At 47.2% G+C, this 23,318-nt stretch overlaps 2 protein-coding genes across 4 annotated transcripts; one reads left to right on the forward strand and one right to left on the reverse strand.

Moving 5' to 3' along the window:
• Positions 1-247: 247 nt before the first annotated feature.
• On the forward strand, positions 248-2,168 carry LOC123128871 (proliferating cell nuclear antigen). 2 transcript variants are annotated; one of them, XM_044548980.1, is made up of 4 exons: positions 248-670; positions 774-926; positions 1,003-1,121; positions 1,778-2,168. In XM_044548980.1, exons 1-4 carry the CDS (start codon positions 352-354, stop codon positions 1,997-1,999), a joined length of 813 nt encoding a protein of 270 aa, XP_044404915.1. In that variant the 5' UTR covers positions 248-351; the 3' UTR covers positions 2,000-2,168. The 2 variants fall into 2 exon arrangements, with proteins under 2 accessions (XP_044404915.1, XP_044404917.1); XM_044548982.1 differs by having other exon boundaries at positions 249-670; positions 1,024-1,121.
• Positions 2,169-3,269: 1,101 nt separating this feature from the next.
• On the reverse strand, positions 3,270-6,463 carry LOC123128873 (transcription factor PIF1). Of its 2 annotated transcripts, none has more exons than XM_044548985.1 (7): positions 5,999-6,463; positions 5,747-5,902; positions 5,576-5,641; positions 4,586-4,918; positions 4,397-4,466; positions 4,127-4,268; positions 3,270-3,601 (listed from the first exon to the last, which is right to left on the reverse strand). In XM_044548985.1, the coding sequence occupies exons 1-7, from the start codon at positions 6,089-6,091 to the stop codon at positions 3,553-3,555; spliced, it is 909 nt and encodes a 302-aa protein (XP_044404920.1). In that variant the 5' UTR covers positions 6,092-6,463; the 3' UTR covers positions 3,270-3,552. The 2 variants fall into 2 exon arrangements, with proteins under 2 accessions (XP_044404920.1, XP_044404919.1); XM_044548984.1 differs by having other exon boundaries at positions 4,127-4,271; positions 5,999-6,461.
• Between the last annotated feature and the right edge of the window lie 16,855 nt (positions 6,464-23,318).

Consider the following 23,318-nt stretch of genomic DNA (forward strand, 5'->3'; position numbering starts at 1 on the left):
TACCTTTCGCCACTTCCATTTTTCCATGCTTCGAAATTCGGAGAACGTGTAAACGAAATCGAAATTCCAAAGCCCAAGCCCAAAATCGATGGAGGGAAGCCACCCCCAGGCAGCGAGGGAGATGGCGGGAAAGCGAAACCCCTCTCCCCACCGACACGTGGGCCCACAGCCTCCCAGGGGCCCACACGGCAGGCCAATCTTCCGACGGAAGGAGGCGCGAGCGGGAAAATAAATCGCGGCTCGCGCCCGATTTCTCCCTCCCATTCCCCCAAACTCTTCCCCACCCCGCTTCTCCTCGACCCTGCCGCCGCCGCCGCCGCCGCCGTCCCCCGCCCGCCGTCGGACGCCAAGATGCTGGAGCTGCGGCTGGTGCAGGGGAGCCTGCTGAAGAAGGTGCTGGAGGCGATCAAGGAGCTGGTGACGGACGCCAACTTCGACTGCTCCGGGACCGGCTTCTCGCTGCAGGCCATGGACTCGTCCCACGTCGCGCTCGTCGCCCTCCTCCTCCGCTCCGAGGGCTTCGAGCACTACCGCTGCGACCGCAACCTCTCCATGGGCATGAACCTCGGCAACATGGCCAAGATGCTCCGCTGCGCCGGCAACGACGACATCATCACCATCAAGGCCGACGACGGCTCCGACACCGTCACCTTCATGTTCGAGTCGCCTAGTAAGCAGACCCTTCCCCCCCCCGATCCGATTTCCCCCCTTTGCTCCTCGTGGCTCGCTGTTGGATCCGTCGGTGACCCTGGTCTGGATGGATGGATGGGCAGATCAGGATAAGATCGCGGACTTCGAGATGAAGCTCATGGACATCGACAGCGAGCACCTCGGCATCCCCGACTCCGAGTACCAGGCCATCGTCCGCATGCCGTCCTCCGAGTTCTCCAGCATCTGCAAGGACCTCAGCAGCATCGGCGACACTGGTATGCTGAATACCAGTTTCCTGAAAAAAAAATCTGCTGCACTTGCCGTCTCTGTTTCTTACATGCCTGACGGCAGCTTCTGGTCCGTGCGTTGCAGTTATTATCTCTGTCACCAAGGAGGGTGTCAAGTTCTCCACTGCTGGAGACATTGGGACTGCAAACATCGTTTGCAGGCAGAACAATACTGTTGACAAGGTATCTCGTGTTGCTTCTCCCCTGCTTAGCAGTGTGAATCGATTCCCTCTAGGCATTTAGACTGTGATTTCTTAGATATGCTGCATAGTGAAAGTTAAGAACCCCAACTGAACTGTTCTCAATCTGCTTGTTTACTGGTTACTCAGTTTTTATATCTGGACGATTTGGTAGTTATGTTGATATTGTAGTTTATTTATGGTAGATTGGCCCAAAAAATGTCTTATCTGCAGTTCATAGATGCACACTACCCTACTAGTATGTGTTTACAGAACCTAAAGTGATGATGTACCGCTAGGTATAATTATATTGCTTCCAAATGTTAAGCTGCTGTTACATCTTTTCTGAAATGATATTTATCAGGACACAAACTAATTTCGATGAGCCCTGTAATCTTTAGTCCTTTGAGCTGGTGAGCCTCACAACTGAAGTCATCGTTGCAAGTGTAAACTATCAGAATACCATTTTGATATCGCGGCTGAGATGGTCACAGTGACATCAGTGAACGAAAAGTAGATTTATATTCAGCACGAGGCCTGTGTGGAGTATCCGGCTCACCTGTATTTCACACTTGCAAAATTTACTTCAGTTTGAGCACTGGTTTCATATTGGGCTGATGTATCAATATGATAGCTAATGATTGTTTTGTCATGATGCAGCCTGAGCAATCAACCATTATAGAGATGCAAGAGCCGGTGTCACTCACCTTTGCTCTGAGGTACATGAACTCCTTCACCAAGGCAAGCCCACTGTCGGACCAAGTCACCATCAGCCTCTCTTCTGAGCTGCCGGTGGTTGTCGAGTACAAGATTGGAGAGATGGGATACATTAGGTTCTATCTCGCGCCCAAGATCGAAGAGGATGAGGAAATGAAGGCATGATTGTGTTTCAAGGATATGCTTATCTTGCCTACTTTCCCTACTAGTTTAAACTGTCGTTTGCTTAACTATTGTTTGTAAGCAAAAAGGATGTTATGCTTGTTTTAGCTACTCTTGTATCTGGATTTCCAGTGATGAATGTTAGATTAGTGAATTATGCTTGTCCATGTTACACCAGTGCTGTCATGGTTAGATTTAGCATTTTTCCTTGTCAGGGACTTGTAGGGCTGCGTGGAAACAAGAAACCATAATTTCTAGCTGCCTGTACTGATTTTCTTGGCAATCCATCTTTTACAGTCTGATTAGTGTCAGCTAGCAGTATCATTTTAGTCGTTGGCCGGTCTGGTGTTGGTTCACCAGATCCGCATAGATGCCATGGTTAGTCCTATAACTAAACCCTGTGAATATGTCAATCCTGTTTCCGAGGCCGTGAATTACGCAGTCAGAAAATAGCACAATACTCTCATCAACGGAGTTTCAAGTATTCATTGGTTAGTTGCTGACAGTATGACTTGGCTGCTACTTGTACTAGTGTAGATAAGGTGCATCTGATGCTCACCATTTGCTTTACTTCACTGGTGTCATGGATGTTAAAGTGTATGTGTGGATTGTCTAGCCTTTCCAGTTCGGACTTTTGTTGCGTTGGCTAGTGCATGAAGCATAACAATGGACTGTTGCCAAAATGAAACAACCCAATGGGTAGATCTTCTAGAAACATACTACACATCCGCAAATTAGCATAACATTCATTAATTATGTTCCAATTTTTCATAGATTGAATGCTGACAGTCCAAAAATTGCTACTCTCGCCGTGATAAGGTGTCCCAAGCCCTTAACAATTCATATCCACAGGAACAACATTTCTTGATGTCATCAAAGGTGCAGTCTGACTAACTCAAAGTTGCTCCATAAATTTTTAAATAATTCTTAGAAGGTGCTGTCATGATTTTTCAAAATAAAAACAGAAGGCGGATTTGCTCAAGTTGGACACTGATGTGGTTTTATGATGTACACTATGATGTAGTTTTATGCAAAGTACTGCATGGCACAGCTACCGAACTACCGTGTCGTTTTATGCAACAGAGCACTGCATGTCACAACTACAACTAAACAGCTCTCAAAAGATCCGCTATCAAGATGGTGACTAGAACACCACTTCACATTTTGGATGAAAATCCGTGATCTGCCATTTACGGCTGAGAGGTTTAACCTTCGTTTTCATAGCAAAAAGAGAAGGAAAAAAAAGCAAAGGGTTTCAAGTTTCCTGGACTAGTTACCGGCAGCAGACACTCACAATCATTTGTACTAGTAGCTGGTTTGAGTTCATTGCGGGTTCGGAGATGGTCTTAACGCTACATATTCACATAATCAGCATTTCTTTGATTTCATATCAAGAATGCAGTCTGGCTGATACATAACTGCTACTGCTAGTATTAGACAGGTTTCATCTGATGAAGACCATTACTATCTTGGCGATCACCATTCACTATCCTAGTGCATGTCTGCCAAACTGGAGCACCAGCAATTCCAGCTCAGCTGTCAATTTGATCGCGAAATTACTTCGATTCCGCCCTCAGACCCGAGTCAGCATTACTGTTTTGAAATCTGTCAAGGATTGTGAAGGTAACTGTCAATCATTTAAATGATAAATACCAACAAGGGATAAGAATCTTGTAGAATAGCACTAAATGTATCAAATACCAAGTTGATCCGACAGAAAAGATACTGTATTAACGGTCCATATAATTTCAGAAACTTAAGTAGACTGTTAATGGAAGTGGCAGGCTTAAGATGGCTTGTAGGACAGGTAGTTTAAAGGCTGGCATAATCCAAAGTAAAATTTACTAGTAGATCAGAATTAATGACTCCCAACACAATCTTTTAGGAGTCTCAAACAGGTATATATGACACATTCCCTAAAAATATCTAGCTTGAGCCAAGAAATCTTGCTGTAATCTTTGCTACTGAAGTACTCCTACATGTTACAGCAAGCAGCTGGATCATACTTCAAGTATTCGACTCCTTAAATCCGTAAAAAAATGCTTACAAAATAATTAAATAGCAGCATGACTAACAAAAAAAAAATACTCTCCCACCATGAATTTGTACAATGCCAGGATGCAAAATTACCTCTGCAAGTGAGGCACAAACAAAATGCTTTCTGTATTATTTGGCACCATGTCTTGTGGTTGATTTTTCCAGATTGAACATGTATCGAAATGACCAGCCCTTGCTGCAGGTGTTTCCTGCCTAACAGGCTTCATTTCATGGCCTGCTATAGAAACATACAGTAAAGTCAGAAAGAAGACAAATATGTACAACAGTTGACCAAAAGGCTGAAGATGATACTAGATGATAGAGGTTAAGTTCTAACTAGTTGTCATTTGAAAGATCTCTAACCTGGCACGGAGGCGGTCTCTTGAGTTGAACATAGCCAATGCTTTAGCATTGCCTCCTCTTGAAAGATCATCTGGCATGGATAAGAAAACAAGTGAAAAGATGTACTGTATATGGGAAGTACTGACAGTTTGCTTTTCTGCATTTGCAGAGGAGGGGGGGCTTATGCTCTGCACTCAACAGAACAGTTACCTCGGCCGGTAAGGTCAACTGAAGGGATCGAAGGGGGGACTCCTGCGATGGCCCGAGAAGGAACGGAGGCTCTCGAGTTGTCGTGCACGGAACACTTGACAACACAAGAGGTTCGTGACGCGGTCGGTCTTGATTGGGATGATCAAATGAAGGTCGAGCCCCTGACATTGCTCCTAAGAAATGATTCATAGGCAGCATGGCAGCTGGTGGGTTTGATGATGCGTCGACGCTGTTCTGGTTAAGTGCGGCGCACATTTGCGATGTTGGCAGATGGCCAGCTGCTCCTGGTAAGTTCACTGAGGGACGATACATGCCATTCCTCATGGACAGCATCTGGAAGAGTTATAGCAATCAGAACACAAATCGAAATGCGACAAAGCATAGCAATCGAACTCAAATTGATGCATTGGTGCTTTCCCTAGTCAATAGAGGCGCAGAAATGGGCAGCTACTTTATTATCACAGCACAACAACAAAACTGAAAACCGATGTTTCGTTTTCATTCAGTCAAGGGCAAAACAGATAGTTCCTTGTTCAACCTACTGACGCAACAGCCTAGCTAAATCAACATGTTTTGTCCAGTTTTTTTTATTGCCAAATTAAGGGCATTAAACTCAGAGATATATTCACATTTTCGTTCAGTGTTGACCAGTACATATAAAATTTTGACTAGGTATCAAACATTCAGACAAGCAGTAGCGATGCAGCACAAACTTTTCTGTCGAGAAAATTCAGTGGAGCAGCATTTTTGCCCACTTTTCCCTAGTCAATAGAGGGGCAGAAATGGGCAGCTACTTGATTATCACAGCACAACAATGAGACTGAAAACCGATGTTTGGCAGCTATATTCACATTTTTCGTTCAGCGTTGACCATTTTAGGTGAGCACATATGAATTTTTCACTAGGTATCAAAAGTTTAGACAAGCAGTAGCGATGACGAAGCATAAACTTTTCTGTTGAGAAAATTCAGGGGAGCAGCATTCTGCTGACCTGCACTTGGAGCTGGAGGTGCTTGAGGTACTCGATGGCGTCGTCGAGCATGGAGGCCTTGTCCGTCTGCAGCCGCCGCCGGCCATACAACATCGCCTCAATTAGCTTCCAGCAAAAAAACAGAGAGGAGGGAACAGCAGTATGATTCTTGGGTGTGATGCACGGACGGACCTTGCTGGAGTTGGGCACGAGGCTCTGCAGCGCCTTCATCTTCTCGTTGATCTTGCACCGCCGCCTCTTCTCGGAGAGGTTGTGCACCTCGGCGGCGCGGGCCCTCTTGCCGCGCGGCCTCCCCGCCGGCTCCGACTCCGACGACCCCAGCGCCTCCTGCAATCAAAGTCGACCGAAAGCTCGTTACCGCGCCTGGCAAGCAAGCGATTCCGAAGGCGGCCACCCACCCACGCACTGCACTGAGCTACTGACCTCGCTGTCGCCGCGGTCGGCGGGAACAAACCCCATGCCGCCCTGGTGGTGGTGGCGGCGCATGATGAAGTCCAGGTGCTCCTGGTCCATCATGGCGCGCCGGCGACCGTCGCAGCGCCGCACTGGTGACCAGGAGAGGAGAGGAGAGCTCGCCACGAGCCGCAAGACTACTGGTCCGCCGCTGCCAGAACCGAGAAGGAGCCAAGAAAAGGAGCCCAGCAACTGTTCGGCGCCGCTGCTCACGAGGAGGAGGGAGAGCCCATGCCGCGAGCGCGACCGCACGGGCGTGCTCTGGCTCTCCTTTCCCGGGAAAAAAGCTGCAGCTGCTACGCAGAGCCTGCCTTTTGAGGTCCTTTCTTTTCACGCAGGCTCCGGGCTTCCTCCTCCACCTCGGTTCCCTCACCCTCCCCCACAGCTCTCTCTCTCTTTCTCGAGGACCAGGACGGGGACGAGGAGGGAGGGACATCGCAACTCGCAGGCGCATTGATGAAGGTGGTTTGCTGGCTGGGTTCGGCTGCCGCGTCGTCCGTCCGCGTACGCTGCATCATCGCGCCGCATTTACGCGGGGGCCATCAATGGCGTGCCGTGCTCGGCTCAACGCGCAACAGTCTCGCCTCGTGACCTCGCGCAGCTGCGGATTGCACGAGAGAGAGAGAGGATCTATCGCGGGCGTGCGTACGTGCATGTCAGTCCTGCGCTGCTCGGGGGCACTGTGGCCTCGGTCAGCCGTCAGCGTACTCGCCTTCCGCGCACTGTGCAGTCGGTGCTGGGACGTGACGTTGGAGGGGAGCTTTTCCATCCACCAGAACCGGTTTGATCTGCGCCAGCATTTCGGATTTACCGTGGGCTCTCGGGGTAAAATTGGTTCGAGCCAAGGTAAAATAAGGGCATCCGACGGCAACCCGTGAGCAACTCTAGCAGATCCCGCAAAACTACCTGACCCGCAAAATAACCGTCAAATTACAGGCCGGAGTCAGAAAATCTATACGATCAGACCACGCATCCCGTCCTGTCCCGCAAAATTTTTTGCGTGGCGCGGCAAATCTTCTCCCCCAACCTCTATCTTCACGGGCTGGGAGGCCGACCCGAGCTCAACCCTTATCCCGCGCGAGATTTGGCGGGAGGGACATTTTTGCGCGTCCTTTCCCGCTCTCCGCACCCTCCGCCACCATTGTCCCCCCTCCGCAAGCTCTGGCTGCTCCTCCCCGGCCGTCCCTCGCCGCCATGGACGACCCCATGCTGTGCCCCCTCACCGTCGAGGTCGCGCACGCCCCTTCCCCTCGGGCGGATCTCGTCGCCGGCCATGTTGGCCCCGCCGCCGTCGCCCAAGCCCACGCCGCGCCTGCCCGCAAGCGGCAGGGCAACGTGGTCGTGCAGGGCGGGAATCCGGCTGCCCCCGCCAAGATGGCCCGCGCTCCGGGCGCCAACGCGGCAGCGCGATCCCGGCCGGCGGCGGAGAAGGTCGGCAAGGTCGCGGGCGTAAAGCGGAGGAAGGTTCCGGCTTCAAAGAAGCCATCTTCTTCAACCTCTCGCTCCATCCCCCCGCAAGGAGGTGCTCCGGCGATGCCGTTCAACGGTGCTGCTCCCCTCGCGAGCGAGGTGTTTGACGAAATGGCCGGAAGGTATGCGTCTTCGGTCTTGGCGATCCCCTTTCATTTTTTGCCATTATTCACGATAGCGCGTGACTTGTTATCATTCGCTATAGCGGTGGTTCGAACAATGCAACAACCGAGTTCGTGAACTTGTTGGACACGAACGCGGTTGACGTTGATCAAGCCCCTTTCAAACCATTCGACTATAATGAAACGGAGGGCAACGTGGATGATCATGGTTGTGCGGACGAATTGGAGGAGATCGAAGCGGAATCATTTGAGCAATCGCAAGCAAAATCTGGAAAAAGCATAAGATCGAAGAACTACACGATTTTGGAAGATCAAGCTTTGATTCAAGCATGGAGTGTGGTGTCTCTTGATGCATGCACGGGTACTTCTCAAACATCCAAGAGATATTGGTAAAGGATCAAAGATCAATACTTCCGCATTATGACAAAGTATCCCAATAGTACTTCACGCACATTTCGGTCGCTTTAAGGGCGTTGGGAGAATATCAAGCCTATGTGCAGCCGTTGGGCAGCTTGCTTGGAGCAAGTACGCAATGCACCTTCAAGTGGCACCGTGGAGTCTGACTATGTGAGTTTGTTTTGCCTTTGTTCAAATTGTGCATCATCATATTGCATCATGGGAAATGATTGGATCACTTTGTTCACATTGTGTAGGACAAGATTGCTCAACATAGATACAAGGACATGGAAGCTTCGGAAGGAAAAATTTTCAAACTAGAGCATTGTTGGGAGTTTCTCCAAAAGTGCGAGAAGTGAAAGTTGATCGACAAAGAATCCCCACCAAAGAGAGGCTCACTTACAAACATGGATGAAGATGAGGATGATGATGGCCCAAGAAATTTGCACAAGTCCGATGACGACAAGAAGACTAAGGAGCATATGAAGAGAGAGCAAGAAGCGTCGAGCTTGAGGGAGAAGATTGATGCCATGGTGCAATCCAATGAGTCGATGTTGTTGAAGTCGTTGGAGATCAAGAAAGAGTTGGCCGAGAAGAAGGTGAAGGGGAAGCAAGAAAAGTGGCAGTTGCTCAAAGAAGTGGGGCTGCGCAAAGCTGCCATCGAGGAGAGAAGAGCACGCGCCGCTGAAAACAAATCCATGTCCATGTTGCTCGCCGAAGAGAACAAGATCATGTCAATGAACCACAATGACATGGACGACCTCACCAAAACATGGCATGATATGGCAAGGAGAGAAATCTTGAAGAGAAGAATGGTGGCCCGTAGAAAGGCATATTCCGCGAATATACTTTTTTACGGATCCGTTTGGGGGGTCTGCTTCTGTGTCAGCCCGCGCCAGCCCGTAAAAGCGATTTTGCGTGAAGTGCAAACGCGTTTTGCAGGCCGGTGGGATGCGGGGTCTGCTAGGGTTGCTCTAAAAGTCCTCCTGCATCCATCCGCGGACGGGGGAGAACAGTTTGCGGACATGAATGCGAGAGGACGCCGCCGTGTACTCCCTCCGTTTCTTTTTACTCCGCATATAAGGCCAACTCCACCGTGCGACCCCATCTTATCCGGGTGCGTCCGTTTGGATTAAAACGGACAAATAGCGCGGCCCAATGCGCGGCCCCAAACGGACAAATGTTCCGATTCCGTCCGTTTTCGACCCATCCCCGCCCAAATTTGCGCCAAGTTTGAGGTGAAACGGACATCGCGCGGACGGGCTCGCCGCACGCCCTTGTCCTACCGTGGCCCGCCTGTCAGGGACACTAGCAGTCCCTTCGCTTCCAGCGCCTCCACCCCCTCTCCTTGCCCCGCCCCGCCGTCGGCGCCGCCGCTATTCTCCGGCCGCCTCCTCACCGCGCAGCCGTCGGCCGTCCATACCAAACCATGCCCGCGCGTTCGCCGTAGTTTTGGCCGTCGATCATAGGAGGTTTGGCCATCGCCGTCATTGCCGCCGGCAGAGGGGATACGACCGCCGGCGACATACCACGGCGGCCACGGCAGCTTCCGATGAGAGCTCTAGAGCGGTTAGTAGCCGGTCGGCAACCACCCCTGCCGCGTCGAGGTGATCATTACGGCCTTTTTGCCATCACGACCGCAATTTGTTTGACACTTTGCCCACAAAGGTATGGACAGTGGAGATGAGTTTTTCTACCATGACTTCATTTGTTCATCGGACGATTCGTCGTCGGATGATGAAGATCTTGTGGTGGCTGCACTGGTCGTTCACGACCACATTCAACGACAGCTTCCTCGGTACAGGGGATCAGTCCCTGGCCGTGCTCCCAACCTGAACCGCAACAGGGAGAGAGGCCACGCCCTGCTCTATGCCGATTACTTTTTCAACACCCCGCTCTTCAAGCGGATAAATTCCGTCACCATTTTCGAATGGCAAGGCATGTGTTCAATCGTATCTGAGAGGGAGTGGTTGCTCATGACCCATACTTCGAGTGCAAGACGGATGCCCTTGGCAAGCTTGGATTCTCCTCTTATCAGAAATGCACCGCGGCCATCCGCATGCTTGCATATGGAATTCCAGGCGATCTGGTGGATGAGTATGTGCGTATGAGTGAGACAACATGTCTGATGTCAATGTACAAGTTCTGTCAGGCTGTGATCGAGGTGTTTGGCCCTGAGTACTTGAGGCAGCCAACTGCTGCTGATACAGAGAGATTGTTGGCGACCAACGCAACTAGAGGCTTTTCCAGGCATGCTTTGCAGTATAGATTGTATGCACTGGGAGTGGAAGAACTGTCCATTTATTTGGCAAGGCCGGTACAAGGGGCATGTCAAGGCGTGCACTGTCATATTAGAAGCGGTGGCTTCGCAGGATCTTTGGATATGGCATTATTTCTTCGGCATGGAAGGTTCTCACAATGATATCAACGTGCTGCAGCGTTCTCCAGTCTTCGCAAGGCTTGCAGAAAGCCACTCCCCACTTGTCAACTTTGAGATCAATGGCCACCAGTACAACAAGGGATACTATCTAGCTGATGATATATATCCTCACTGGTCAACTTTTGTGAAGACAATCTCGAAACCCCAAGGTGAGAAGAGAAAGAGATTTGCCCAAATGCAAGAGAGTGCTAGAAAGGATGTGGAACGTGCTTTTGGTGTGCTTCAATCCCGGTGGGGTATCATTCGAAACCCTGCACTGTCATGGGATGAAACAAAGCTTTGGGAGGTGATGATTGCTTGTGTGATCATGCACAACATGATCGTCAAGAACGAGCGTGATGAGAGTATCTTCGACCAAGGATTTGATTATCAAGGTGAAAATGTTGAGCCCCTGCACCAAGAACCGGCCACATTTGAACACTTTGTTCAATTCCACCGTGAGCTGCGTGATTGGCACACTCATTTGGATCTTCAAAATGACTTGGTTGAGCACGTGTTGGATCACATTGGCAACCAATAGATGTATTGGCTCATTTTATGTTCAGTCAAAACAATTTCGATTTGATTGTAAAACTATTTTATTAGAGACAATTTCAATTGGGTTGTAAAACTATTTTTATTTTCAGACAAATATTTGGACGTGCAAACTAGTTTTGATATGAAAATATGGGCATTTTTGGCCTAGACAGACAGGATGGGGCAAAAGGATGTGGCCGTGCGCCCCGCATCTCAGGACAGGCCCGGACACGACCCCATCTCCCTACCCAAAGGGACAAAATCCGGCCAAACCGGACGTCCGTTTGGGGTCGCGTGGTGGAGTTGGCCTAAGATTTGGTCAAAGTCAAACTACACAAAGTTTGACCAAATTTATATAAAAAATGTAAACATCTACAATATTAAAACTATATAGGATGGAAATACGTTTCATGGTGTATTTGATAATATTGATTTCATATTGTGAATGTTTATATTTTTAATATAAAGTTAGTCAAACTCTACAAAGCTTGACTTTGACCAAATCTTATATGCAGACTAAAAAGAAATGGCGGGAGTACATCCGGTCTTCCTCATTTTTTTCCAAGTCCGCACGATCAAATAGCCGCATGCAAAGGGCACAGACGTTCAAATAGCCGCATGCAGCACAAGTTCAAATTTTAAAAAAGTTCAAATATTACATCCCAACATTGTTGTCCCCTTTCACCGCCCACTGATGCTCAATCAGATCTTTCGTCAACTGCTCGTGAGTTGGTCGATGGCGAATTTATTGATGCATTTCAATAAACTCCTCAAATGTGGTTCGATTCTAGTCCGGAAGTTGGATATGATCACCCATGTTCTCAAATTTCAGAGTTGTGACAGCATCGTCATCCTCATCCTCGACGATCATATTGTGCATGATCACACAAACATGTCATCACCTCCCACAAGGTCTCCTGATCCCATTGTTTTGCAGGTCCATGAACAACTGCAAAACGGTCCTGAATAACTCTAAATGCCCCATCGACATCCTTTCTAGCTGGTTCTTGTTTTTGGGACAAACGATCGAAGACAGTATTGTGCATCCGAAAACGCTGGCGAAAATGGTCGGCGAATAGTGCATCAGAGGCAAAGTAGTCAGCCATCAGTGTCAAATGGATGCGCGCCCTGTTGTAGTTGAGCACTCGACGACCCTTGATCGAGCCCTTGAAATTGAGAACATGCTCCTCCGCACGCTCCACGTCTTCAAGGACCGCTAGCATTATCAACATCTAATTGGAGTACTCCTCCTTGTCCGACGAGTCGTCGGATGACTCAACATACTGCTCATATATGTACTCCAAATCAGAATCCATTACTACAAAGAAGATGGGACAACTGTTTTCAGCTCCGGCGATTCATCGAACAGTTGTCGGGCACGGTAGAGGATGTGTAAGTGCATCTAGTGCCACCCCTAGTTGGTTTTGGAGTATTGACGACAAACCTAGTTGAGGGACTAATGTGTTTGTGAGAATTGCAGGATAACACAGGCAGAAGTCCCTCATTGATTCGGTTTTCCTACCAGAGATGACCCCTAAAAATGTATGAAGACATTGAAGTCAAAGGTGGTATGTGAAGACATTCACATTAAAGACTATGACAAGAGAAGACATCGCATGAAGACTATGGAGTGCGAAGACTTAGACCTTTTGTAGTTATTTTTCTTCTTTGTTGAGTCATAGGAACCACCGTACTGTTAAGTGGGGTCCAAGAGAACCAGTCAGAATGACTAAAGTGATGCTTAACCAAAATCCTATGTCTTCGAGTGAAGACTATGAGAGCGAATCTTGTTCAGAGTTGGACAAGTCAGCTTTGCTTGTAGCCCAAGTAAAGTTTCCATGTGTGTTTGAAATCTGACCGTTGGAACATGTGTCAGTTCCTTAGTGACCCAGAGTCATTTCGGACAAATCAGGTCGGGTTGCCTAGTGGCTATAAATAGCCCACCCCCTACAACCATAAACGGTTGGCTGCTCAGAGTTAAAGTACGGCTTTTGTCGTTTGAGAGCAACCCACCTCGAAGCCTTTGAGAGAGAATTCCTTGAGAGGATAAAGCCCTAACCACCCAGAGCCAAAGAGTGTTAGGCATCACTTAAGTCTTCTTGTCTATGTGATCTGAAGACTTATTACACTTGAGGACTGTGAATCCTCCAGCCGGTTAGGCGTCGCGTTCTGAGCATCCAAGAGTCATTGTGGATCGCCGGTGAACGAACTCTGTGAAGGTTTGGAAGTCTACCTTGAAGACTTACCAGAGTGATTGAGCGAGGACTGGGTGTCCTTAGCTCAAGGGGAATAAGGTGAAGATGAGGTCTTCTGAGTTGAATCTCAGCCTCCCTAACCAGACGTACAGTTGTCACAGCAACTGGAACTGGTCCAACAAATCATTGTCTTCAACGAGTCACTGGTTTGATCCTTCCCTTCCCTTTACTTACTGTTGGTTCTTGTGAAGTCACTGTACGATAGCATCACCATTCGACTTCACTAAGTGATTACGTGTACTGATTGGCTTCTCAATATCTTCCTACCTGATCCTTACTGCCTAGCTGTTATTAGTCATTGTGCTTTCACTTTATTGAATACGTGACTATGGTTTGCCTAGTGTAGTCTACCTTCCGCTGCATGGTAATAGGTTTATTTCTATCGTTTGTCTTCGAAACTTACATGTTTTGAAGACTTTCATAAAAATCGCCTATTCACCCCCCTCTAGTCGATCACTAGCACTTTCAATTGGTATCAGAGCAAGGTACTCCCTTGTTCTGTGTGATTCGGTCTAACCACCTGGAGTTTTAGCTATGTCGACTGCAGGGATAATTAAAGTCTCCGCTGCGTGCCCCGTCTTCGATGGAACTGAATATCCCTACTGGAAGAATAAGATGTGCATGCATCTTGAAGCCATTGATGTCGACCTATGGTATGTCGTCAAGAATGGCGTTCCCAAGGCTGGAGAAGGTGTCACTGCCACTGATGTCAAGAAGTTCGTTCAACTGGACTCTACTGCCAAGAATATCATCTGTGGTCATCTGACCAAAGGACAGTATGGCCGCGTGAGTGCTTTGGAAACATCTAAGCTAGTCTGGGACTGGCTATCCAAGGTCAACAAAGGCGTCTCAACCCAGAGAGATCAGAGAATCAGTGTCCTTCGCAACCTCTTCAACCGCTTCAAGAGAAATGACAATGAGAATGTCCAGCTCACGTTTGATCGGCTCACTGACATCACAAACGAGCTTCAAGCCCTCGGCGCTACTGAGATCACCAAGCATGAAGTCGTCAAGACACTCCTGAGATCACTTGACAGTTCGTTTGACACCCTAGCCCTGATGATTCAAGAACGTCCTGATTTCAAGACACTCGATCCGTCTGACATACTTGAGAGGCTCAACACACACGAATTTCAGCTTTCTGAGACATCTATGGTCCCAACTATGGGTGAACTCGTGCCTTGAAGGCAAAGGCTGTCTCCTCATCTGAAGAAGAATCTGACAGCAGTTCTGATGATCCTGAAGACATTGGAAGGGAGCTTGCTATGCTTGTGAAGAAGTTCCAAAAATTCACCAAGAAGAAAGGCCTCGGAAAGTCTTCACGATCAAGCTCAAGGAATGATGAAGCTTCTGCTCATGAGTACAAGAAGAGAACATGTCACAAGTGCAAGAAATCTGGCCACTACATCTCTGAGTGTCCACAGTGGGACAATGAGAACAAGAACAAGAAGAAGAGCAAGGAGTATGACTCTGACGACAAGAAGAAGAAGAAATACTCAAAATCTTCTTCCAAGTCTTCCTCCAAGTCTTCATCACACAAGAAGAGCTCATCTGGCAAGGCACGTGCGTTTGTTGGCAAGGAAATGGACTCTGAGGAGGAGTCCGCTTCTGAGGAGGCGGAGGTGGAGTCTGAGGAGGAGTCCGATTCTGGCGTTGCAAGTCTGGCTACAGCATACGTTGCCAAGTCCATCTTCAACACCGAAGACAATGACTTCATCACCGACACTGATGCAAATGATAAGGACTACTCCGCTCCTTCCTACTTCTTCATGGCATGCGGTGCCAAGGTAAACACACGCACTACTCACTATCAAACATCTAGTGACGATGACTCTGATTGTGGTTCCAAAGCCAGCTACAAAACACTTGCTAAAATTGCAACTGAACAACAGAAAGCTATGGAACACATTCAAAAACTGTTAGACAAAAGCAATGATCTGTTAGACGCTGAAATGACTCGATCTCAGTCCTTAATTGAAGACATAAAAAATCTTCACGTTAAGTATGAGGAACTTGAAAGTCGTCATGTAACGCTCTCAACAACTCATGAAAGGCTTTCCTATGATTATCTTCAAAGGAAGCAAGATCTTGAGAAATTGAGAGCGGCTCATGAAGATCTTCAAAAGGAAAACGAGTCACTTCACGCCGAACAGATCAGTTCAGCTCAGGAAGGATTTGAACCACCATGTCTTAAATGCATTGAGCGTGATAATGCTACTTCTGTTGCTGAATGTTCTACTACTGCTACTGTTGCAATATCTTCAACTGTTGATGTGGTAACCAACCCCTCTGCTGAGGATAACACTGCTATTGCTGATGAGAATGCTAGGTTGAAGACACTGCTTGAAATAGGAATGTACAAAAGTCTCAAAGGGCATCAGACACTATGTGATGTCCTCAAAGGCAGATCCTGAACCGAAACCCTAGGAAAGAGGGTGTTGGGTTCGAAAGGAAAATGAATGCTGATGGCTCTTACCGGAAACCTGAGCAGTACCCCAAAACCACATGGGTTGCTGCAAAGGAACCTTCAGCAGATCCATCCATCCTATCTGGCTTCACTTGTGCTAACCCCATTGTTATTGATGAATCCTTTGATGAAAACTATAAACTGTTTAAGAATCAGAATGGTGAAGTGTTTGCCAGGTATATTGGTACTAACTGCAGGAATGGACCGCCTATGAAGAAGATCTGGGTGCCGAAAAGGTGTTTGGAGAATCTCCCTGTGAATGTCATCATGACACCACAAGTGAAAAAGACAAACCCCAGACCACAGGCTTCATACGGTCCAAAGGCTTCATATAGACAGAGGACTCACCTGAGTCACACTAACGTAAATGTTTTGCAGGGAAGCCATACTCAGGCCTATGAATATGAGCGCGGTCCATCAAACCGCCATGTTCATAAGACCAAGAACTATGCTGCTTATTCTTATGAGTACTATTGTCCACCTGCAAGACTTTTTGCTAGGGCTCCAAAGCCAAAGTTCTCAGATGCTGCACTTAGACTTATTGCTTAGAAGCCACCCCTGAAGATGTGGGTGGCTAAGAAAGCTTAACTCTCTTTTGCAGGGAAAGGTCTCCAGCCGAAAACCAAAATCGTCTGACACTATTGTTGGGGACCTTAAACATCTTGTAGGGTGCAAGATCAAATGCCCAAATGGTCTTATTATGTACTTTGTTCCTGAATCGCTTGCAACTTGCCCTATCAGTCCTAATCTCGATCTAAACTTTAATAATCCACTGGTTCGTCAAATGTTTTTGCTTCACAATTCTCTTCGTGAAGCCTATCCCCCTAACTGCACTGTAGGGTATGACACGAGCTGCTTCAGAATGGATTATTGATAGTGGGTGTACAAATCACATGACTGGCAAGCGAAGCCTTCTCATGGACTCAACTTTACGTCCATCTGACAAAAGTCACATCACATTTGCTGACACTGATAAAAGCAAGGTATTGGGTCTAGGTAGAGTTGCAATCTCAAGGGATCAACACATGGATAAAGTCATGCTTGTTGAATCCCTTGGTTTCAACTTAATGTCTGTCTCAATGCTTTGCGATTTAAACATGATTGTGATGTTTGGAAAATATCGTTGCCTTGTACTAATGGAACCTAACAAGTCTCTAGTGTTTGAAGGGTATCGGAAAGATGATTTGTACGTGGTAGATTTCTCAGCAGGACCACAACTTGCAGTATGTCCTCTAGCAAAAGCTTCTGAATGCTGGCTCTGGCATCAAAGGCTAGGGCATGCTGGCATGAGGAACCTCCACACCCTTGCAAGGAAGAAGCATGTCATAGGCATCGAGGGCGTCAAGTTCAAGAAGGATCACGTATGTGGTGCCTATGAAGCAGGAAAGATGACGAGGGCCAAGCATCCCTCGAAGACAATCATGACAACGACTCAACCTTTTGAACTGCTACACATGGATCTCTTCGGTCCCACTCATTACTCAAATCTTACTACTACTGTTTGTCTCTATGACTTTGTCATTGTTGATGATTATTCAAGATATACTTGGGTGCATATAATCCTTTACAAGACTGAAGTGCAGGATGTCTTCAGACGCTTCGCCAATCGAGCAATGAACAACTATGGCACCAAGATAAAGCACGTCAGAAGTGACAATGGCACTGAATTCAAGAACACTGGCCTAGATACATATCTTGATACTTTGGGCATCGCACATGAATTCTCAGCTCCGTACACACCACATCAGAATGGCGTTATTGAACGCAAGAACAGAACACTTATTGAGATGGCTCGGACGATGCTTGATGAATACAAGACTCCAAAAAAATTCTGGCCTGAAGCCATTGACACTGCATGCCATATCATCAACTATGTTTATCTTCACAAGCTTCTGAACAAGACATCCTATGAGCTCCTTACTGGCAAGAAGCCAAATGTCAGTTACTTCAGAGTATTTGGCGCCAGGTGCTGGATCAAGGATCCATATCACACTTCAAAATTTGCACCAAAAGCACATGAGGGTTTTATGCTTGGATATGGAAAGGATTCGCACTCCTACAGAGTCTTCAATCTCTTTCATTATAAAGTGGTTGAAACAGTGGATGTGCGGTTCGATGAGACTAACGCTCACAAAGAGAGCACCTACCAAATGTGCTAGATGAAGTTCCATCCAGTGAATCAATCAAACTTATGGGAACTGGAGAAATCATACCTTCTGAAGCTCAACCTGAAGAGGAACTTATCATCTCCGCACCTGATCAACCTGAAGACAATGCTCAGCCTGAAGACAATCCCTCTAACAATGACAATGATCAGCAAGAGCAAAATCTTCGTCCTGTACATCCCCATGTTGCAAATGAAGTACAAATTGAGAGAATAATTGATAGCATCAATGCACCAGGTCCACTCACTCGTTCAAGGGCAACACAGCTAGCAAATTTCTGTGGGCACTTCGCATTCGTCTCAATAACTGAACCCAAGAAAGTTGAAGAAGTCTTCATGGAACCTGAATGGATTCAAGCTATGCAAGAAGAGCTTCAACAGTTTGAGCTAAATAATGTATGGGAACTGGTTAAGCGTCCTGATCCTCGGAAGCACAATATAATAGGCACCAAATGGATATATCGCAACAAGCAAGATGAGCATGGTCAAGTTGTCAGAAACAAAGCTCGTCTCGTTGCTCAAGGATACACTCAAGTTGAAGGGATTGACTTCGATGAAACATTTGCTCCTGTGGCTAGACTTGAAGCCATACGCATACTGCTGGCCTATGCAAATCATCATAACATACTTCTATATCAAATGGATGTGAAGAGCGCTTTTCTTAATGGCAAGATTGAAGAAGAAGTGTATGTGCACAACCGCCTGGCTTTGAAAATCCAAAACATCCTGACATGGTGTACAAGCTCAACAAGGCACTGTATGGCCTCAAACAAGCCCCTCGGGCTTGGTATGACACACTCAAAGACTTCCTGAAGAGCAAAGGCTTCAAATCTGGTTCCCTCGACCCCACTCTCTTCATGAAGACATATGATGGTGAACTGTTTGTGTGCCAAATATATGTGGATGACATTATCTTCGGCTGCACCAATCAGAAATACAATGAAGAGTTTGGATATATGATGCAAGAGCAATATCAGATGTCCATGATGGGTGAGTTGAAGTTCTTCCTTGGTCTTCAAATACGTCAGCAACGCAACGACATCTTTATATCTCAAGAGAAGTATCTCAAAGATTGCCTGAAGAAGTTTGGTATGCAAGACTGCAAAGGCTTCACGACGCCAATGCCAGCCAAACATCATCTTGGTCCCGACGACAATGGTAAAGAGTTCGATCAAAAGGTATACCGCTCCATGATTGGTTCTTTACTTTATCTATGTGCATCTAGGCCAGATATTATGCTTAGTGTTTGCATGTGTGCTCGATTCCAAGCGGCACCAAAGGAATCGCATCACTTAGCTGTGAAGCAAATTCTTCGATATTTGGCTTACACCCCAACTCTAGGATTATGGTATCCAAAGGGCTCAAAGTTTGATCTGGTTGGATTCTCGGATGCTGATTATGCTGGTGACAAGGTGGATCGCAAGTCTACATCAGGCACATGTCATTTTCTGGGACGATCACTTGTATGTTGGTCTTCAAAGAAGCAGAACTGTGTATCTCTCTCCACTGCTGAATCTGAATACATTGCTGCTGGATCTTGCTGCGCTCAGCTTCTGTGGATGAAGCAAAAACTCAAAGACTATGTCATTCATCTGAAGCAAGTGCTACTCTACTGTGACAACAAAAGCGCCATCAAGATTGCCAACAACCCAGTTCAGCACTCGAAGACAAAGCACATTGAAATTCGTCATGACTTTCTCAGAGATCATGTTGTGAAGGAAGATATTGATATCATACACGTCAACACTGAAGAGCAATTGGCAGATATCTTCACCAAGCCCTTGGATGAGAAGAGATTTTGCAAGTTACGGTGTGAGCTAAATATCTTGGAATCCTCAAATGTCCTGTGATCAGGCACACATCCTAACACTTATGCATATTGATGACTTAGATGTGCAACACACGAAGTAAAGTATATCTTCAATCAATGAAGACATACATTCTAAGTGTGAATACATTAATGTGGAATTTGACTTCGGAGCGCCACGATAATTATGCGCCGTGTCTGGGTCTAATACTTCCTATACGATGGGTAACGCCACCACCAAATTCTTCTGTTTGAAGTATTTTACCCATGACGTTACATTTGCTATGTCTTCATATTTTGTTTGTCTTCATTCTCAACTTGTCCTCATGATTATCTTCACTATGTTGGTTTGATTGTCTTTTTCACATATATATATATATATACACACATATATATACTAGTGTTTTGTCCTCTACAGCATTCACTTATAGCTATGTCTTCTTGTTGAATCTTTTGAACTAAGTGAATGTGATTGGACCCTAACCTCTCTATGCTTTCTATCTCAAACTCTATCTCTCCAAATCATATGCATTCTCTTGAAACTGTCGAATGTCTTCTCTGTGTCCTTGTTAGCAGAAGATACAGAGACAAACATTAAGTCCGTTTTCAATGCTAATTCCTTCACATGAAACCCGAAGAAGTAGGAACGACCACCCGACAATCCAGGCGTGCGTGGGAACGTGGAACAACCTCCGATATGTTGCATGATGGCCACGTGTCCTTCAGATGTGAAGCGCCAGGGGCACCTGTGTAATAACACTGTGTCGTCCCTGTCCCTATAAATACACGCCTCACCACAATCATTATCCTTTCTTCCACTCTCGCTCAAACCCTAGCGCCACTGCTAGCCCTCGACGACGCCGGCGACGAAGCGCTTAGCTGCCGCGACCTCTTCGACACCGTCTTCACGCCGGCCGTGGACATCGTCTTCTCCGCCGCCGCCGTAGGTGTCCTCCGTCGCCAAGTTAGGGCACGGACGATCGAACAGCTCGGCCTCCTCTATCACTCCGTCTAGCAGTTCTTCGTGTGGTAAATAAAACTTCCTTTTTACGGCCCCTTTGATCCTATAGATTCGTCATTTTCTACCACAAGTAGTTTCTGTTCACACAAGTTGGATCTATTTCATACTGCATCTCATAATATGCCTAGTATATTCACTTATGCTTCACAAAGTAGTTAGATTCCTCACTGGTACTGATCCGTGGATTCATACAAATCTGGAACCAACTCCTTATCTATGAGTGAATGTCTTCGCACGATGAGGTCAATGTCTTCTAAACTGATTTATCTTCAAAATCTTCTGAGAATGCATATGACCTCTTCTCCTTCCCTCGCACCTTAATGCTGTCACAGGTACATGTCCGTGGGAGAATCCCTTGGTTCTCATAGTCTGCATTCATTTGCAGAATTCTTACAGCATCATATAAATTCTCCCGAAGCCAGTTCCTGTTTGTCCAGCAAGCGAAAGCCTTTGAAGCCTTTGAACGTATTGAAGTCATTCAGTTTAAAGTTCATGGCTGCAGAGAAATCAGCAAGGAAGGGTGGCAGAAAGCGTCGAGGTGAAACATCAAGAGATCTGCCCGATGACCTCTCAGAGCTGTACAAGACAGATCTAGAAGAGGATTACAATCAGCGCAAGACATGAATCCAATGGATTCGACGATATTGGGCAGAACAGTGGTTCAAGTACAGGTTTGTGACCAAGGAATATGCTGAGAAGAATGCCATCAAGCGACCATGGGGAGACATCCTATACAGAAATCTTCAACCCAGGTCCAGAGATGAAGCCATTGAACAAGGCTTCTATCCCTGCATGGTCCATGGACCACAGCCTGTGGATGCTGACCCATCGTCATTGCTATGGTGTCATGACGATCATCTGTTCAAGCGCAACTTCTAGTTTGCCCAGAATTCGGCGAAGCCACTGGCTACTGCACCTCCTGAAGACAGTGTGCAGTCTGAAAATTTGTCACGCATCTCCAAGCCCTCAAAAGTCAAGATGCCTCTGCAACACACCAGCCAAGAACTGACTGCTGCTGCTATTCTGCGCAACGACACCATTGATCTGTCCAGCGATGAAGATCTAGCAGATGACGCTCTTGAGCAACTGATCAAGAGCAAAGAAGAAGCTGAAATCTTCAATGATTTGCCTCTCTTTGACGTGGCAATCATCCATAACTTCATTGATGAGTGGTTTGACACGCCCAACCTCAGCTTTGAAGATCTGCAACTTCCGATTGGCCTCAGTGTTGCCTTCCATGGCGCCATTGCTTCAGAGCTAGCTTTAGCTCAGCGCATCGTTAAACTGAAGCAAAAGATCGACTTTGAGAAAGCTCAGTTCAAGAAGCATATGGCCAAGCTCAGCGTACAAGAGGTCAAGAACTTCAAGATCATGCTGCACGAGCTCAAAGAAGCCTTTCTCAAGAAGTATGAAGAAGCTCAAGGTTCTCGTGAGCGCATGAAGAGCCTGGCTGACAAGTGTGTGCAAGCCTACAATGAGGCTGAGAAGCGCAAGGCCCTTGGTCGTCCTGGCATCGACCCCAGGATGGCTGCAAAGAAGAAGAAGAAGCCTGCTGTGACCGAACCCGACGCATCAAGGCAGGAAGCACATCCCATTGTCTTCCCAGCCAGCATGACTGGCTCGAAGCCAAAGGCCAGGTCAACCGCTTCAGAACTGAAGAAGACAAGGACTGCTGAGGCTGAAGCCAGAAAGAGGAAACATCCTGAAGCCTCTGATGCTGCTCCCTCCAAGAAGAAGCGGAAGACCAAGAAGGAACATGCTGCTCCCACAGAGCCAGTCATGAGGCTGGATTGTTGCCCTTCGTCACCGACCAAGAGCACTGGAACGAAGAGTTGCTGCTCCAATTTTATGCCACTCTTCACATACGAGGCTACAACAGAGATCCGAAGACTTGGGTCCTTGACTGGATGACTGGAAATGTTCATCACGAAGCCAAAGCCTTTGATATCATTGAGCTCACTGGTCTTCAGAATGCTGAGCATCAAAGTTTCTCTCAGAACATTGAAGGAGTTGAAGAAGTCACTCGTGTTTATCCTCTGGCTGGTACTACACGTGCACCTCATCGTGCCCTCACTGAAGCCACTGAAAGCACCATTGCCCAACGGCCCAAGAAGCGATCTCATGTTCTCAATGACCGAGAGCTTCTAGTAGCTCTTCATCAGAAACAGGATCGACATCATGACTGGCTGAAGCGCCAAATGCAAAGCCTCTTGGTGGATGTCAACCGCATTCGAAATCTTGCCACCAAGAATGCCTTTGTTGCCCATGAAACCTATCAACGTACATGGAAAGGGCTGACACTTATGTGTTCTGAGGATGATCTTCAAGAGGATGGCTTCTCTGAACGTTTCAAGTTTGACTCCACACCTCCCCGAAGGACTGTGCTGCGACGAACGCCATCTCTTGAAGACTCTGAGTTCTCTTCCTCTGCGGCAACTATGAATGCCAGAGTGATCGAGGACGAAGATGATGCCACTTCATCGCCCCTCCTTCTGCATGCATCGACACTGCTCCGAGTTCTTCTGCACCGCCGAACACCACCGACGACCTTGCTGCTTCGTCTACTCCTCATGGGAATGAGTAAATGCTCTATGTCTTCAAACCTTTTTGGTCCTTACTGACAAAAGGGGGA

Source organism: Triticum aestivum, chromosome 6A, assembly GCF_018294505.1.
Source record: "Triticum aestivum cultivar Chinese Spring chromosome 6A, IWGSC CS RefSeq v2.1, whole genome shotgun sequence".
Lineage (NCBI taxonomy): Eukaryota > Viridiplantae > Streptophyta > Magnoliopsida > Poales > Poaceae > Triticum > Triticum aestivum.

Coding starts and splice junctions, on each gene's coding strand:
- LOC123128873 (XM_044548984.1), bottom strand. CDS start 6,091: ATGATGGACCAGGAGCACCTGGACTTCATCATGCGCCGCCACCACCAC. Junction 4,467..4,585: donor AGTTGACCTTACCGGCCGAG/GTAACTGTTCTG, acceptor TATCCATGCCAG/ATGATCTTTCAAGAGGAGGC. Junction 4,272..4,396: donor AGAGACCGCCTCCGTGCCAG/GTTAGAGATCTT, acceptor ATGTTTCTATAG/CAGGCCATGAAATGAAGCCT.
- LOC123128871 (XM_044548980.1), top strand. CDS start 352: ATGCTGGAGCTGCGGCTGGTGCAGGGGAGCCTGCTGAAGAAGGTGCTG. Junction 671..773: donor CTTCATGTTCGAGTCGCCTA/GTAAGCAGACCC, acceptor ATGGATGGGCAG/ATCAGGATAAGATCGCGGAC. Junction 927..1,002: donor CAGCAGCATCGGCGACACTG/GTATGCTGAATA, acceptor GCCTGACGGCAG/CTTCTGGTCCGTGCGTTGCA.